The following is a 15,826-nucleotide window of genomic DNA, read 5'->3' on the forward strand; positions in this document are numbered from 1 at the left end:
ATTCAGCTCATCAAACCTGCTCTGCCATTTGAGAAAATAATGGCTGATCTAATTGTGGCCTTAATTCCACTTTCCTGCTTGTCCCCCATAACCCTGAACTCTTTTGTCAATTAAAAATCAGTCCAACTCAGCCTTGAATACGTTCAATGACATAGCCTCCACCACTCTCTGTGGAAGAGAATTCTGACCCTCTGAGAGAAGAAATTACTCCTCATCTCTGCCTTAAACAGGAGACCCCTTTTTTTCCAAAATGTGCCCCCTAGTCTAGAATCTCCCATGAGAGGAAACATCCAGCATCAACCCTGTGAAGCCCTCTCAGAATCTTATATATTTCAATAAGATTTTCAATAAGATCACCTCTCATTCTTCTAAACTCCATTGAGTATAGGCCCAACCTGCTCAATCTTTCCTCAAAAGACAATCCCTTCATCCCTGGAATCATTCTAGTGAACCTTCTCTTCTTCCAATACAAGTATATCCTCCCTCAAGTAAGGAGACCAAAACTCTACACAGTACTCCAGGTGTGGTTTCACCAATGCCCTGTACATCTGTAGCAAAATTTCCCTAGGGCAGAATTTTGCCGTCAGCGAGCAGGGGGCGGGGCCCGCTTGCCAACACGGGATGATGTTGGGCGGAACCCCCGACGTCATCCCGGCCCATTTAAATTTTCAGGAAGGCGGGGGCGCAGCAAAATCAGCTGCGGGCCCGCCGACCTGTCAATGGCCAATTGAGGCCATTGACAGATCAATTAAAGTACTAAGCTTGTCCAACCTTAAGGTTGGTGGGCAGGCCAGGAGCCACGGCGGCAAACAGATAAAACATGAAACCTCATCCACGGGCGGGATGAGGTTTCATGCAGGGTTTTAAAATTTTTAATCAAGCTATTATGTTAATTATGAACATGTCACACGAGGGGGACTTGTTAGGGAATTTTTTTTTCTCTATTTCTAATATTTTTAAAAGTGTAAGCGATCTCCCTGAGGCAGCGCTTAGCCTCAGGCAGATGTGCGCTCTCTCGTGCGCATGCACGAAAGAGCACACTCTCGCTTTTGGGGAATACGCCCCGCCTGCACAGGAAGTGCATAGCGCTTCACGCAAGACGTCACATTAAATGGCGGCGGGGCCCGCTTCTCCGGCGGGGATTGTCTCCCCGCCTGCCAGAGATTGGCTCGGGCCTGCCCGCCTGACAGGCAGAAAATTCTGCCCCTACCTTTATACTCCATTCCCCTTGCAATAGTGGTCAACATTCCCTTTGTCTACCTGATTATTTACTGTACTTCCATACTAACTTTTGTGATTCATGTTCAAGCACACCCAGATTCCTCCATGCTGCAGAATTCTGCAGTCTCTTTCCATTTAAATAACATTCTGCTTTTTAAATCTTCCTTCCAAAGTGGACAACATCACATTTTCCTACATTATACTCCATCTGCCAAATATTTGCCCAATGACTTAATCTATTAATATCCCTTTGCAGACTCTCTCTATCGTCCTCACAATTTGCTTTCCTAACTATATTTGTACCATCAGCAAATTTGGCAACAGTGCAGTCTGTCCCTTGATCCACGTCATTAATGTGGACCGTAAATAGTTGAGGCCCCAACATTGATTCCTGCAGTACTGCACTGTTACGATTTGCCAGCCTGACAATTATTTATTTATCCCGACTCTCTGCTTCCTGTTAGTTACCCAATCCTAAATGCTACTATATCACCCCAGTACCATGACCTCTTATCTTTTGGAGTATCATTTTATGTGACACCTTATCGAATGCCTTTTGGAAACCCAAATACACTGCTGGTTGCCCCTTTTCCTAACCCTGTTTGTTACATTCTCAAAGAACTCTCATAATTTATCAAATACTATTTCCCTTTCACAAAACTTGCCTGATTGTATTTTGATTTTCTAAATGTCCTGATACTACCTCCTTAATATTGATTCTAGCATTTTCCCATTGACAGATGTTAACTAATTGGCCTATAGTTTACTGCTTTCTGCTTCCCTCCTTTCTTGAATAATGTTGTTACATATGCAGTTTTCCAGTCCGCTGGGGCCAATCCAGGGAAAGAACCTTGGAAGAACACAACCAATGCATCCACTATCCCTGCAGTCATTTTTGAGACCCTAGGATGCAGGTCATCAGGTCCAGGGGACTTGTCAGCTTTTAGTCCCATCAAATTTCCTAGTACTTTTTGTCTAGAGATCATGATTGTTTCAAGTTCCTCCCTTCCTGTTGCCTCTTGATTTCCTACTATTCTTGGGACATTCTCTGTGTCTTCCACTGTGAAGACAGATACAAAATACTTGTTCAAACTGCCATTTCCTTGTTTCCTAACATTACTTCTCCAGTTTCACCCACTAAGTGACCAGTGCTTACTTTAGCTACTCTCTTCCTTTTTATAAACTTGTCGAAGTTTTTTTACTATTTTTAAAATATTTCTTGCTTGGTTTCTCTCATACTCCAATTTTTCCCTCTTTATTCTTTTTTTTAGTCATCCTTTGCTTTTTTCTAAAATGTTCTCAATCTTCTGGGATGTTAATTGTGAGTCTTTTCTTTCAATTTGCCTTGACTTCTTTGGTGGGCTACAGGTAATGCATCCTTCGTGAAGTGTCTTTCTTTCTCAATGGAATATATCTTTATTGAGAGTTAGGAAATAGTTCCTTAAATGTCTGCCACTGCATCTCTACCATCTTACCTTTTAACCCATTCTCCCAGTCCACTCTAGCCACCTTGTCTTCATACCCTTGTAATTGCCTTTATTTACATTTAAAACATTGCTTTCAGACCCAGATTCCTCACCCTCAAACTGAATGTGAAATTCTATCATGTTATAATCACTCTTACCTAGAGGATCCTTCATTATTAGGTAATTAATTAATCCTGTATCATTACACATTACCAGGTCTAAAATATCCTGTTCCAGAGTTGGTTCCAGAATCTCCCCAGTACTGATTTAAACTACCACCCACGTTTAGAGAGATAAAGTCTTTAAAACTCACCAGTTACCTCCCTACTCACCTAATTAAAGCTTTAAATACTCACCTGCCTCTAGAGGATGGGGAAAAAAAGATATGAAAAGCAGCACCGCCCTCCCCCTCTGCACCAAATTCCCACTACACCAAATTCCTAGTTAGCACTCGGGCCTTGTCACATTCTATGCTCCCACAGTCCAGAGCAGTAGCCAAAATGAGCATGCACATGGATACGGAAAAGCAGTTTATGTCAGTAAGGCAAAGACCAGGATAGATATTTCCTGCTAGTAATTTTTGAAGACAATCCTTAAAACCTGCCTCTTTGATCAAGCCTTTGATCATTTGGCCTGATATCTCATGTGTCTTAGCGTCATATTTTGTTTTATGATGCTCCTGTTAAGCTGTTGTTGTAAATGGGGGAAAAAGGAGGAAACAAAAAGAGAGAATCAAAAGTTAAAGTGGATTAAATTGACTTATAGATATAGAAAAGGATACTGTCTGATGGTCTTTCAATTGAAAATAGGGTTATGTGATATTTTACTTCAGATTTGTAGATGCAGTGTTAGCTTGCGGTGGCTAGAAGTTCAGAGTCTAATTGACCCTCTGATGGGCTAAATGATTTGACACTTGAGTCAGACATGTCCTGGTGTTCTGTTCAATATTTATCCTTCAACCATCACTATCAGAAAACGTTAGCCCAGAACTTCCAATCTCCAGTTGGTTGTACCCTAGAAGTACCCCTCAAGATGCACTGGGGGACCCCTCAGAGATCCCGACCCACCAACTATGCAGGAAGTTTGGACTTCCAATGGGTAATTACCCTGCTTCTGAAACTCTCCGAAACTCTGAGTTAGAGTTGGAGACTTCAGATTGTTCTGATTCACTTACCAGAATAATTACCCAGGAAAAGTTAGATGGATTAAAACCATTTCTAACTCCTGGGTAACTATACTACTGACACCCCTCCTCCCCACTGGACTCCCTGAGTCACTCCCCCTGACACCCTGACTACCCCCGACCACCCAGCTACCCCCATGACCTCCTGACCAACTCTGCCAACCACCCGACTACTCCCCTGACACCGCCGATCCCCTCATCCACCTGCCATCCTACCCCCTCCCCCACTTATCTTATATACTTAACTTCTCTCCATAGCTTCTCAAAGTGGCTTTGAGACTGTTAAACTTTCTACTTACACAAGTACAGCAGCTAGTGTCATAAAAAGCGGGCGTGGCTTCAAAGATTCTCTGTGCTGCTCGCTGTGAGGATTGCTGCACTGTCTGAGATCAGAAGGACCCTCCATCAGAAGACGGGCCCGTAAAATTATAGGAAGGTAAGTAGGTGACTATTTGTGTGATCTAGGTCAGAAATAGGGATTTCAACACAGATCGGAAATTCTGGACCCTTATCTGGTCATTCTTCTCATTGCAGATTGTGAGATCTTACTGTGCACAAATTGGCTTCTGTGTTTGCCCACATAACAACAGTGAATGCTTCAAAAGTAATTGAAAAATATATGAAGTACTTTGGGATTTCCTAAAACCTGAAAGACAATATATAAATGCAGATCTTTTCTTTTCAGATAGGTCCAACATCAAATAAATAAAACTGTGGTGCATCTCTTGCAGTTGCTGCTCCATTCTCCAGCACTCACACCAAGAATCGCTTCTGCTGGTGGTATTCATTTGTGCTTGCACAGTTCTGTTTAACATTAGGTCTTTCCCTTGTCTTCGAGACCTGCAGGACTAACCTCTGGTTAGTGCAAGGTTGATCAATCTTGTTAGTAATAGTGCAAGGTTGATCAATCTTGCGTGTAGTTGCGATTTTCTCCTGAATGTAATTCCTGTCCCTGGCAGAATGCTCCAACGAGAATTCCACATGCTGACATTCTTCAATTGTACATCCATTTTATGCTGTCTTGCTGAGACAGGGTGCAGCATATATAGGAAGCATGCCTTCATTTCCTCTTCTCAAACAGTGGGTATTTTTCAGTACCCAGCTTTGGACAGTTGTTTTGTGGTTATATGTGCAATACAGAGTTGATCAAAGTTACTATATTTTTGGCTTGTGGAAGGTATTATTACTAAATTTATAGTTGACAGAAAGCAAAACCATGAGATAATGCAATGACAAGACTACAAGATCACAGATTTGTGTTATTTTTATTTTGTAGGCACGCGCTTTAACACCACAGACTGCAGAAACTGATGCAATCAGGTTCCTGGTTGGCACTCAGTCGCTAAAGTATGATAATCAGGTAAACATCATTGACACATTATGGAATGTAGTATGTGTTGTTATGAATAATGCTGAAATCATTTAGACTTGTAGATTTAATGACTGGGTGAATTTCCCATGACTTGGGAAACCAAACAACTGAAGGGAGGTGAGAATGACTGGATCCATCAAGCACATACCTTCCTAGCACTGCCTGTGGGCAAGAAGGAGCAGGGGTGCTTTCCCAATGGCATGCTGAAGCAAATTTGCTTCCCCACTTCACCTCGATCTGAAACCCTGTGTCCACAATCTCTTCCATCCAAAACCCAAATTGTGAACTGAAACCCGATTTCCACCAGACCTATGCTCTCCCCCTCCCTTCCCCCATCTCTTCTCCCCCCCTCTCCCCTTCCCCCCACCTCCTCCTCCTCTCCCTTCTCCCTCCCCATCTCCCTCCCCCCTTCCTCCCCTCTCCCCTATCCCTCCTTTTCCCCTCCTCCTCCCTTACGCCCTGACCCCTACCCTGCTCCCTCCCTTCTTCCCCCTGCCCCCTTTCTCCTTACCCCCGTACCCTTCCTCCTCCCCACTCCCTTTCCCCCCTCTGCTGGCGCCCTTGCTCCCTGCCCCCTTGGCTCTCTGCCCCTTCCCTCCCCCCCTCCATTCGCCCACCCCCTTTCCCACTTCCCCCTCCCTTCCTCCCCTCTCCTCCTCCCCCTGCCTTACCCCCTCTCCTCCCCACCCTCCTTGCTCCCTCCTCACTTCCCCCATTCCCCCCTGCCCACTCTCCCCCTAAACCCCACCTTCTCCCACCCCTGGCTGGCCATGCACTTGCTCCTCCATGACCTGCAGTCTTCCTCCCCCTTACTGATGGCCAGAAATCAGAGAAAACAGATTTGTTCGGACTTCTGCGTTGCTTGCATTTGTGGGATCCCCGGATGTTGGAACTCTCACACACCCACCCCCCCCACCCAAACCAACTTCCTGCTCAGTTTCTGCCCACCCCCCTCTTTCCTGATCACTCCCTTCCTCCCTCCCCCAACTCCCTGTAAATATTCGGCCAATGAACCAGAACTTCAAGTATATAATCATTATTTTTAAAATCATGGTATTGACTGTTAAGTGACTGACCCTAGGATAAAGTGCAGTGGCAGTATGAGGAGGCCAGACACTCTTGGTAGCCTTTACATCCATTTTAGTTAACAAGAAGGTAGAAAATGTTCTGAATTTTAAATTAAGTGAACTGACATGAGTTGTCAGGTGATTTCTTTCACCTTTATCAATGGGTCAATTTGAGGTTGGTATGATTATTTTCAATGTGAAGAATTGCCGATTTATCTTTTTGCATCTTTTATACCCTTCAGCATGAAAATCCACGCTTACCTGTGCTTCATAGTGAGGTGGAAGGTGGTGTATCCATTAGCTAGCCATTATCGAGCAAAATAGTTGAAAATGAAAATTAAAGCAAACAGACGAGATTAAAAGTATCATTGAGATGCTTCTGTGCTAGATGCAGAACACATTGAATGGATCTGAAATTGTATGTTTGTCTTTCTCTCTCTGTCTGTCGCACATGATGCATTAGCAACAGTTTGGGACCTCCATGTGTATCGGAGGCTTTCCAAATTTAAGGTCTGTGGGTACCTAAATCCGCAAATTGTTTCCGTTGAATTCAGAGGTAAGTAAGGGGGTGAAAGATTATCGGGGATAGGCAGGAATGTGGAGTTAACGTTAAAATTAGATCAGCCATGATTTATTGAATGGCAGAGCAGGTTCGAGGGGCCAAGTGGCCTACCCCTGCTCCTAATTTGTATGCTTGTATGTACTTATGTATGTTTGAAGCCAATGCTTCCTGCCTTCACTCACCCACACTTATATCTACCGCTTTCCTTGTTCCAAGATACATAAATAAAAGAGGACAGTGTAACATCAGCAATAATTAGCAGTTTTTGATTTTATCCCCTCAACAACTTTATGGTTTATTTTTTCTGAATATCATTAGGCTTTTTTTGATGAAGGTAGAAAGAAAGATAAACCATGTGGCTCTGTTTGGCGAAGCACGACTGACAGAGGAAAGGCTTTATTTTGGAAAGAAAAGGATGAGCTTGTATAAGCCTTTCATGGCTTAGGTTTCCTGAAGCTCAGCACATTTATCCAGCAAATGGCTAAACTATTTGGGCCAGAAAGATCCCAGATTTATGCTCTATGAATTCAGCTGGGATGCGGTAGAGAAAGTACAATTGATCTCAGTAACCTTGGGAGAGGAAAATTAGACCTGCTATCCATTCCTGTTTGCTACTGAGTAATCCTTTTTGGAAGTATGCATTTGTGAATATTAGGTGGGGAAGGATCAGGCTCCGATGTTATACCCCTGCTGTCAAATAGTCTGCTGACACTCGCTGTCAGGCTCACCCATGTGTAGTGGACACTTAAATAAGGTGATGAAAGGTAATTGGGCCTAATGGAATTGTGCATCAGCAAGGATTCATAGCTTCTAATTGTGATCTTTGGCTACATGTTAGTATCTTTATATAACATTTATGGAGGTGGGGGAAAGAGATTTCAGAAAAGCTACTGAAAAATTGGGAGTTACAACTTTTTTCTTTAGCAGCCTCCTCTGCATCTTAACTTTCATGCCACCAATTTAATACCCTTCTGCAAGTGCAGTATAGAGCAGTTAATTGTGAACACAGAAGTATTTATAATTAATGCGATAATCTGATATGCAAAATGCATCTCGGATTCCCATTAATTTAAAATATTAGGCATTCATAATTTACAATTATGTTTAGCTTCAAGAATAATGCTTTGTTTTGATATTGTAAATTCTTAATCTGAAAGCAAGAATAAAAAGATGAATGAACTAGAGAAGTCTGAGTGAAAACTATTAAGCATTCTTTGATCACATCACTCCTGCTACTGCCTAATATACTCTGTTTTATTTAGGATAACGTGTCTTAATTTGACTCATATCCTGTGAAATAGTTTTTCACAGAATAGTTCGGCAAAGAACTTCAGTTTCGCTGATTTTCTGATAAGCCAAGAAAAATCTTTATTCTATAATATACTATTATACACTCATAGAAACGTAGAATGTCATCAGACAGAAACATGCCATTCAGATCATCAAGTCTCCACTGGTTTGTTTTACTCAGACCATTACCGTTAATCCCCCCATCTACTTACACCTCACAACATTTAATATTCCTCGTTTTTAAGGAATTTATACTGAATTAGAGAAAACATAGAAAATCTTAATGGGTGTTAATAGGGCTTAAAATACATCGTTTTTTCTTCTAAACTCTCTGCTAAATACTAAAATAGTTAATGTGTTATATTTAATTTGCTTATCTTCCACCACAAAGTCTGTGTTTAGAAATGTGTGCGCTCCTTACCATTCATCAGAAAAGCCAAATTTCTCAACCAGAAACATGCCAATTCAGATCTCTGCTTTTTCAGATGCTCATAGGAACAGGAATACACCATTTAGCACATGGAACTGCACTGCCATTCATTCACATTATGGCTGACCAGTACCTCAACCCTATTTACTCTCCATTGATCTAAATGACTTGGATACCCTTACCTATCAAACAATGATCAATAACAATGTTTGAAAACTTCAATTGATCAAGCATCCACCAAAGCCCTCTAAGGAGAAGAATTCCAGCAACCTTTGTGTGAAGAAGTTCTTCCTGATTTCACCCTTGAAAGGCCTAGCTCTAATTTTAAGATTGTACAGCCTTGTTCTCAATTACCCCACTAGAGGAAAAATTGTGGGCAGATCTTTGTGTTGTGTGTGGAGAAGTTGGGTCAGGTAACTTCCCGATTTGGCGCACCTGTCCCCATTAAAAAGGCCCCCGCCTGCCAAATTTTTCTTCCGGGGAAGCGGGGTTGAGACAGAGTAGGACCTGCCAACTCCAGAGGCAGCCCTGAGGCGGAAACAGAGGTAGGCAGATGGCAAGGCTGGCAGTCTAGAATGCACGTCACCACTTACTGGGATATTGACCTATTTTTAATGAAGAATGTCAGGCCCTCAAACTCTTACCCTTCCTCAACCCACATGCCCCCTCATATTCCCCCAGGCCCCTTCACATTCCCCATGCCCCCTCGTAAAACTTATTGTCTTAAATATATTTTTGTGACATCAATGACTAGAAATAGCTGTGTCCACCCAAAAGCAGCCCTCTTTGTTTCAGAAAGATAAGATGAAGAATGATGAGGGAGACCACTCAGCCCATCTAGCATATATTTTCTCAGAAACATACCATCTTCCCCAGCAGTGTCTAACTGCCTCTTCAATTTTTGTCTCTACTTTCATATCCAGGAGGCCCTTGCAGGTGTTAATTACTGTCCTCAAATGCTCTTTGATATTGGTGCTGAATTTGCCTTTTGCCAGTTTGGATGTATGCTTCCTTGTCCTGCAATTTGGGATGCTCAGGATTAACCTTTTCTGTTCTGCTTAACATCTTGCATATCCCTGTAAATCTGCCTTTTATTTACCTCCTATCAAGGCTTTTTGTTTTCCCAGCCCTTCCTCATAACTTAGTTCTTTCATACTACAGGTGAGTCTTCTGACCTTTCAAGCCCTGGAAGCTATGCAAAGAATGTTCCCCTTGTGCCTCACTGACTAGATGAATGCAGTACTCAAGGTATAATTTATATAGCTCTGGCACAACTTTAATGGAGTGTCAAATTTAGATGGAGTGGCAGCACAAATTATTGGCCAAAGACTTTACTTCCCTTTAATGTTTCACTATTTGCCTTCTCTTCATAAAACTTGCAAAGGGAGATTTACCTGGGTCTGCATGCTGGATTTCTTGGACAAAGCAAATATCAGAAATTGGGCTTGTCTGAACACATGACTTTAAAGGAACCTGTTTGTTTCCTACATTTATTTAAAATGAAGGCCAGTTGAGTGAGTTGCTTTACAGATTTGTACTGCAACCCACCCAGTTTTCTGATATTTGCTGTGCTGAGGTGATCTCATGCGCCTAGGTGCAGATCCAGGAAAATATCCTCTATAACCTGTTCAGGTTTGAAAATGTATTGAGGTTCTTAATAAATGATATCACAAAAACAGAGGTGGGCAGCAAAATAAAAATTGTGGAGTTATGCAATAAATGGAATGGAAATCAGACAAGATCTAAAACAGGCACGTGATCTGCATTGCCAGATTAGTGCCCTTCCAATAGTGATGATAAAAATTTGTTCCGTTGTCTCTGATGCATTCAGACTCAGGCAAGCCCAGTTTTGATCTCCATTTATTGCTGAGTTAACTGACTTCATCCGAACCAGGTGTGGGACCACAAATGATCATGGTGCCAAAGGACTGGTGAATAGCAAACCAGCCTGTGATCCTACTCCTAACTTATCCAACAGTCCCAGCTGGAAGCATATGATTGTATAATATAATTGGATAATTCTGAGGTGCAGAGGGATCTAGGTGTTCTAGCACATGAGTCACAAAAGGTAGTATGCAGGTACAGCAAGTAATTAAGAAAACTGGGTGGGTTGCAGTACAAATCTGTAAAGCAACTCACTCAATTGGCCTTCATTTTAAATAAATGTAGGAAACAAACAGGTTCCTTTAAAGTCATGTGTTCAGACAAGCCCAATTTCTGATATTTGCTTTGTCCAAGAAATCCAGCATGCAGACCCAGGTAAATCTCCCTTTGCAAGTTTTATGAAGAGAAGGCAAATAGTGAAACATTAAAGGGAAGTAAAGTCTTTGGCCAATAATTTGTGCTGCCACTCCATCTAAATTTGACACTCCATTAAAGTTGTGCCAGAGCTATATAAATTATACCTTGAGTACTGCATTCATCTAGTCAGTGAGGCACAAGGGGAACATCCTTTGCATAGCTTCCAGAGCTTGAAAGGTCAGAAGACTCACCTGTAGTATGAAAGAACTAAGTTATGAGGAAGGGCTGGGAAAACAAAAAGCCTTGATAGGAGGTAAATAAAAGGCGGATTTACAAGAATGCTATCCTAAAGTGAATGTTGTCCTCTAGAGAGTGACAGTGGGGAGTTAATAGTAGATAGTAAGGAAATGGCGAAATAAATTAACAAGTATTTTGCTTCTGTGTTCACTTTAGCGGATACAAAAAACATTCCAGTAATAGCTGCAATTCTGAACGGGAGAAAGGAACTTGGTGAAATTGAAATCACTAGGGAAATGGTACTGAGCAAATTGATGGAGCTGCGGGCTGGCCAGTCTCCGGGTCCCGATGTTCTACATCCTAGGGTCTTAAAAGAGGTGGCTAATGAGGTAGCTGATGAGCTGGTTTTAATTTTCCAAAATTCGCTAGATTCTGGAAAGATTCCATCAGATTGGAAAGTAGCAAATATAACCCCTCTATGCAAGAAGGGAGGGAGGCAGAAAACAAGAAACTATAGGCCAGTTAGCTTGACGTTTGTCATGGGGAAGTTATTAGAATTGTTCATTAAGGAGGTTATAGGTGGGCAATTAGAAGAGCTCAAGGCAATTGGGAAGAGTCAGCATGGTTTTGTGAAAAGAAAATCATGTTTAACCAATTTATTGGAGCTTTTTGAAGGAGTAACATGCACAGTGGATAATGTGGAGCCTGTAGATGTACTTGGATTTCCAGAAGACATTTGATAAGGTGCCCCATCAAAGATTATTATGGAAAATAAAAGCACATGGTGTATTGGGTGACATATTAGCATGGATAGAAGATTGGCTGGCTGGAAGAAAACAGAGTATGCATAAATGGGTCTTTTTCTGATTGGCAGGATGTGATGAGTGGTGTCCCACAGGGTCTGTACTGGGGCCTCAACTTTTTACAATTTACATCAATGACTTAGATGAGGGGAGTGAAGACATGGTAGCTAAATTTACAGATGGCACAAAGATAGTTAGGAAAGTACATTGTGAAGAGGACATGAGGAGGTTGCAGATGGATATAGATTGGTTGAGTGAGTGGACAGAGAATCACAAATGGAGTTTAATGTGGGAAAATATGAAGTTGTCCACTTTGACAGGAAGAACAAAAAAGCAGAGTACTACTTAAATGGAGAATGGCTGCATAATTCTGAGGTGTAGAGGGATCTAGGTGTTCTAGTACATGAGTCACAAAAGGTTAGTATGCAGGTACAGCAAGTAATTAAGAAGGCTAATGGAATACTATACTTTATTACGAGAGGGATTGAACATAAAAGTAAGGATATTGTGCTTCAGTTGTACTGGGCATTGTTGACTGCACCTCGAATACCGTGTGTAGTTTTGGTCTCCTTATTAAAGAAGGATGTAAATGCATTGGAGGCGGTTCAAAGAAGGATTACTAGATTGATACCTGGAATGAGTGGGTTGTCTTATGAGGAAAGGTTGGACAGACTGGGCTTGTTTCCACTGGAGTTTAGAAGAGTGAGGGGTGATTTGATTGAAGTATACAAGATCCTGAACGCCCTTGACAAGGTGGACGTTGAAAGGATGTTTCCTCTTGTGGGTGAGTCCAGAACTAGGGGACACTATTTTAAAATTAGGGGTTGCCCTTTTAGGACAGAGATGAGGAACAATTTTTTCTCTGAGGGTTGTGCGACTTTGGAATTCTCTGCCTCAGAAGGTGGTGGAAGTGGGGTCATTGAATATTTTTAAGGTAGGTAGATTCTTGTTAGGCAAGGGAATCAAAGGTTATCGGGGTTAGATGGGAATGTGGAAATCAAAACACAAGAAGACCAGCCATGATCTTATTATTTAGCGGAACAGGCTCGAGGGGCCGAATGGTCTACCCCTGTTCCTATTTCTTATGTATGTATGTGGCGTTGTGTGAGAACAGAAGTAAATACCCTGCCAGCACACACTGCCTGGGATCCTGCATCACGTATAAATAATTGCCACTTGGGTGTGGCATCCGAGGGGAGAGATCACTGTCTGTCTATCCTAGCAAGGGAGTTATTGCCTTCAAAAGAGGAAAAATATTGGAGAGGAAAGGATGGTAAAATAAGGATAGTTTATTTATTTAGAAAAAGCATTGTAGTTATCATTAGTACTTGTTTAAAAAAGTAAGATGTATACCGTATATAGATAAGAGATGAAATTGATTGATCAAAATGACAGTATCAGTTCATGAAAAAACCTTTAGTTCGATGTGTATTGATGAATTTACCCTTGACCGGAACAATGACTTCTAGCTTCAGTGCACCACCCCATGAAACCATACTTCTTTTCCTCAGACTCCTGACTGTGCACTTGAAACCAGCCCTGCATTCCAAGGACGCTATTGATCAAAGATAGTGCCTCATGTTCCACTCCTTAATTTAGAGGGTAATTTTTTTTTAAAACGCCTGACAGCCAGTGTTTCATTACTAATTTATGAATGTGGATTATGTTTTTAGATTCACATCATAGATTTTGATGACGAAAATAACATTATTAACAAGAACGTCCTTCTGCATCAAGTAGGAGAAATATGGCACATGAGTACCAGCCCTGCAGATAAAGGTGTCCTGGCAACTTGTTACAATAAAAGTAAGTGTAATGGATTGATTTGTCCATTGACCTATTGGATAAAATAGGCTAGATTTTAAAACAGCAAAATTTATTATGCACATTTACATTTCACAAACACGGACATTCAATAAATGAGAAAAACTGAAGAAACTCTATGTAGTGTTTTCCGTTTTGGATTTTGTAAGTTGTTTGTGCCCAATCTAAAGTAATTTTCTCTCAGGGTCCTTTATTTTACAAATGTAGCTCATCTAGCTTTTAGATTTTTGTGCGTCTATAAATGCAATTGATTAGCATTTCTAATATCTCATCATAACAATGGATATTCAGGGAACTATTATTGGTTTAAAAAAAACATTGAATTTAAAGCAATTTTCAAATCAAGAGGAGAAAATAAATTAAAAATTAATGCAATAGATGAGTTGTCTTGTTAAGGGTGTAACTTACAGCAAGTGAAAACACTGTTTACAACCTTGTTGTGTTTAAGCCATGGGTGCAGTGTTTGAGCTAGAAGAGTTGCACAAGTGAAGCTGTAGCCAATCTCTTTATAAATAATAAAAGTCCAGTAGCCAAATATTGACATTCGAGTGATAGCTAATTACCAGACGTTCATTGAGTGCAGCAACTATATTCAACTTGCCTCTTTTAATCCTTTTTTCTAAAACAAGAGCCAATAAACTACAGACCTTCCCAGTTTACTCCTAATATGAGTCTGCTAGTTGTGTGGCAGTAGGCCCAGGAATTAGGCATCCTCTTTTACACTTTGACCATTCTTATGATTTCTATAGGCAAGATTGTAAATTTAGTGGCAGTCAGTGCCAAATTTAATGCCACTTGATGCCAAATCCTGTGCTGGGGACCTGCGGTACTAGTGATTAGTTTGATACAACCAGAGCATGTTTCACTTCAGATCTTTACAGCCAATAGTTTGGGTCAATAAAAGTCTTTTGTTCCTTCAGTCTGAACTGCCATTTGTTCCAGGCCCAGAAGTGAAAGGATCATGCGCTAATCTACTTTGTGACCCAGATGTCTTTCCCTCTTCTGATCTCTCACTGAAATTAAGTTTAGTCCTTCTTCAGTTGCCTGGTGCAGATAGAAAATTCATCAAAACAGAAAGTTACAGACTGCCATTCCATGTTAGATTGTTGGTACACCAGCAAGCTACACTGTTTTGAAACATTTTTAGTTGATTGTAGAACAATCAGTGTGATGTCATTTTGATGGATTGGAGTTTGCTTTGGTAACTTTATTAGCTAATGTGAGGTTTTCATATTTTCTGCCATTGAATTAAGTTATAGGATCGGAGAAAGCTCCAGAGGTAGGGTGGAGGAGGCCTTTAGGAGATTTAAATATGCAGATGAGAATTTTATATTAGCAGCCTTGGAGGCAGTGTATGGCAGCAAGGACATGAATAATGGATAAGTGAGAATTGATATAGGATAGAATACCAGCAGTGGATTTAGAATGAGCTAAAGAATGGTGAATGAGAAGCTGTCCATAATAGCCTTGGAATAGCCATATCATTGATGAGAGTTTCAGCAGCAGGTGAGCTGAAGCAAGGCGGAAGCAGGCGTTGTTACATAGGTGGAAATATATTGTCCTTTTGAATTGGAGGATATGGTGTTCGAAGCTCATTCACGGTTGAATAGGACTGATATAGTAAATAATCTGGTTCATCCTAAGACAGCAACTGTGGAGAGAAATGGTTATTGGCAAGAGCACGAAGCTTGTGGTGGGGGCCAGAGATGATGACTTTTTTCTTTCCAATGTTTAACTGGAGAAAAGTGCAGCTCATGCAAGTCAGGATTTTGGACAAGCAATCAGTGACACAGAGGACATGGAAAGGAGAAGAGAGATTGTGGAGCGGTATTATTGGGTGTCATTAGCTTGGCAAGTAACTCACAACCGTGGAGGATATCATCCAAGAGAAGTATGTTGATGAGGAAGGGGGAGGCTGTCAAGGATAAACTCTTGGAGGACTCCTGAGGCAATGGTGCGGGAATGGGAAGAGAAACCGTAGCTGGAGATGCATTGGTTACAGTTGGATAGCTAAGAGTGGAATAAAGTAAGAGCAGTGGCACTGAACTGGACAGCAGAGGAGAGATGTTGGAAGAAGATGTTGTATTCTACTGTGTCAAAAGCTGCAGATGGGATGAGCGAGTATAATGT

The 15,826-nt window shown here is 41.4% G+C and overlaps 1 protein-coding gene across 2 annotated transcripts in view; it reads left to right on the plus strand.

The window, feature by feature from the left end:
• Positions 1-15,826, plus strand: part of eipr1 (EARP complex and GARP complex interacting protein 1) — a 76,998-nt gene that overhangs the window by 5,865 nt on the left and 55,307 nt on the right. The window contains exons 2-3 of one of the 2 annotated variants that reach the window (XM_078541692.1): positions 5,147-5,230; positions 13,546-13,678. In XM_078541692.1, coding sequence (XP_078397818.1) covers positions 5,147-5,230; positions 13,546-13,678 — 217 coding nt within the window. The remainder of the gene's footprint in view (positions 1-5,146; positions 5,231-13,545; positions 13,679-15,826) is intronic. The other variant, XM_078541694.1, reaches the window with a different exon arrangement.

This window comes from Cetorhinus maximus, chromosome 5 (assembly GCF_964194155.1).
Source record: "Cetorhinus maximus chromosome 5, sCetMax3.hap1.1, whole genome shotgun sequence".
NCBI lineage: Eukaryota > Metazoa > Chordata > Chondrichthyes > Lamniformes > Cetorhinidae > Cetorhinus > Cetorhinus maximus.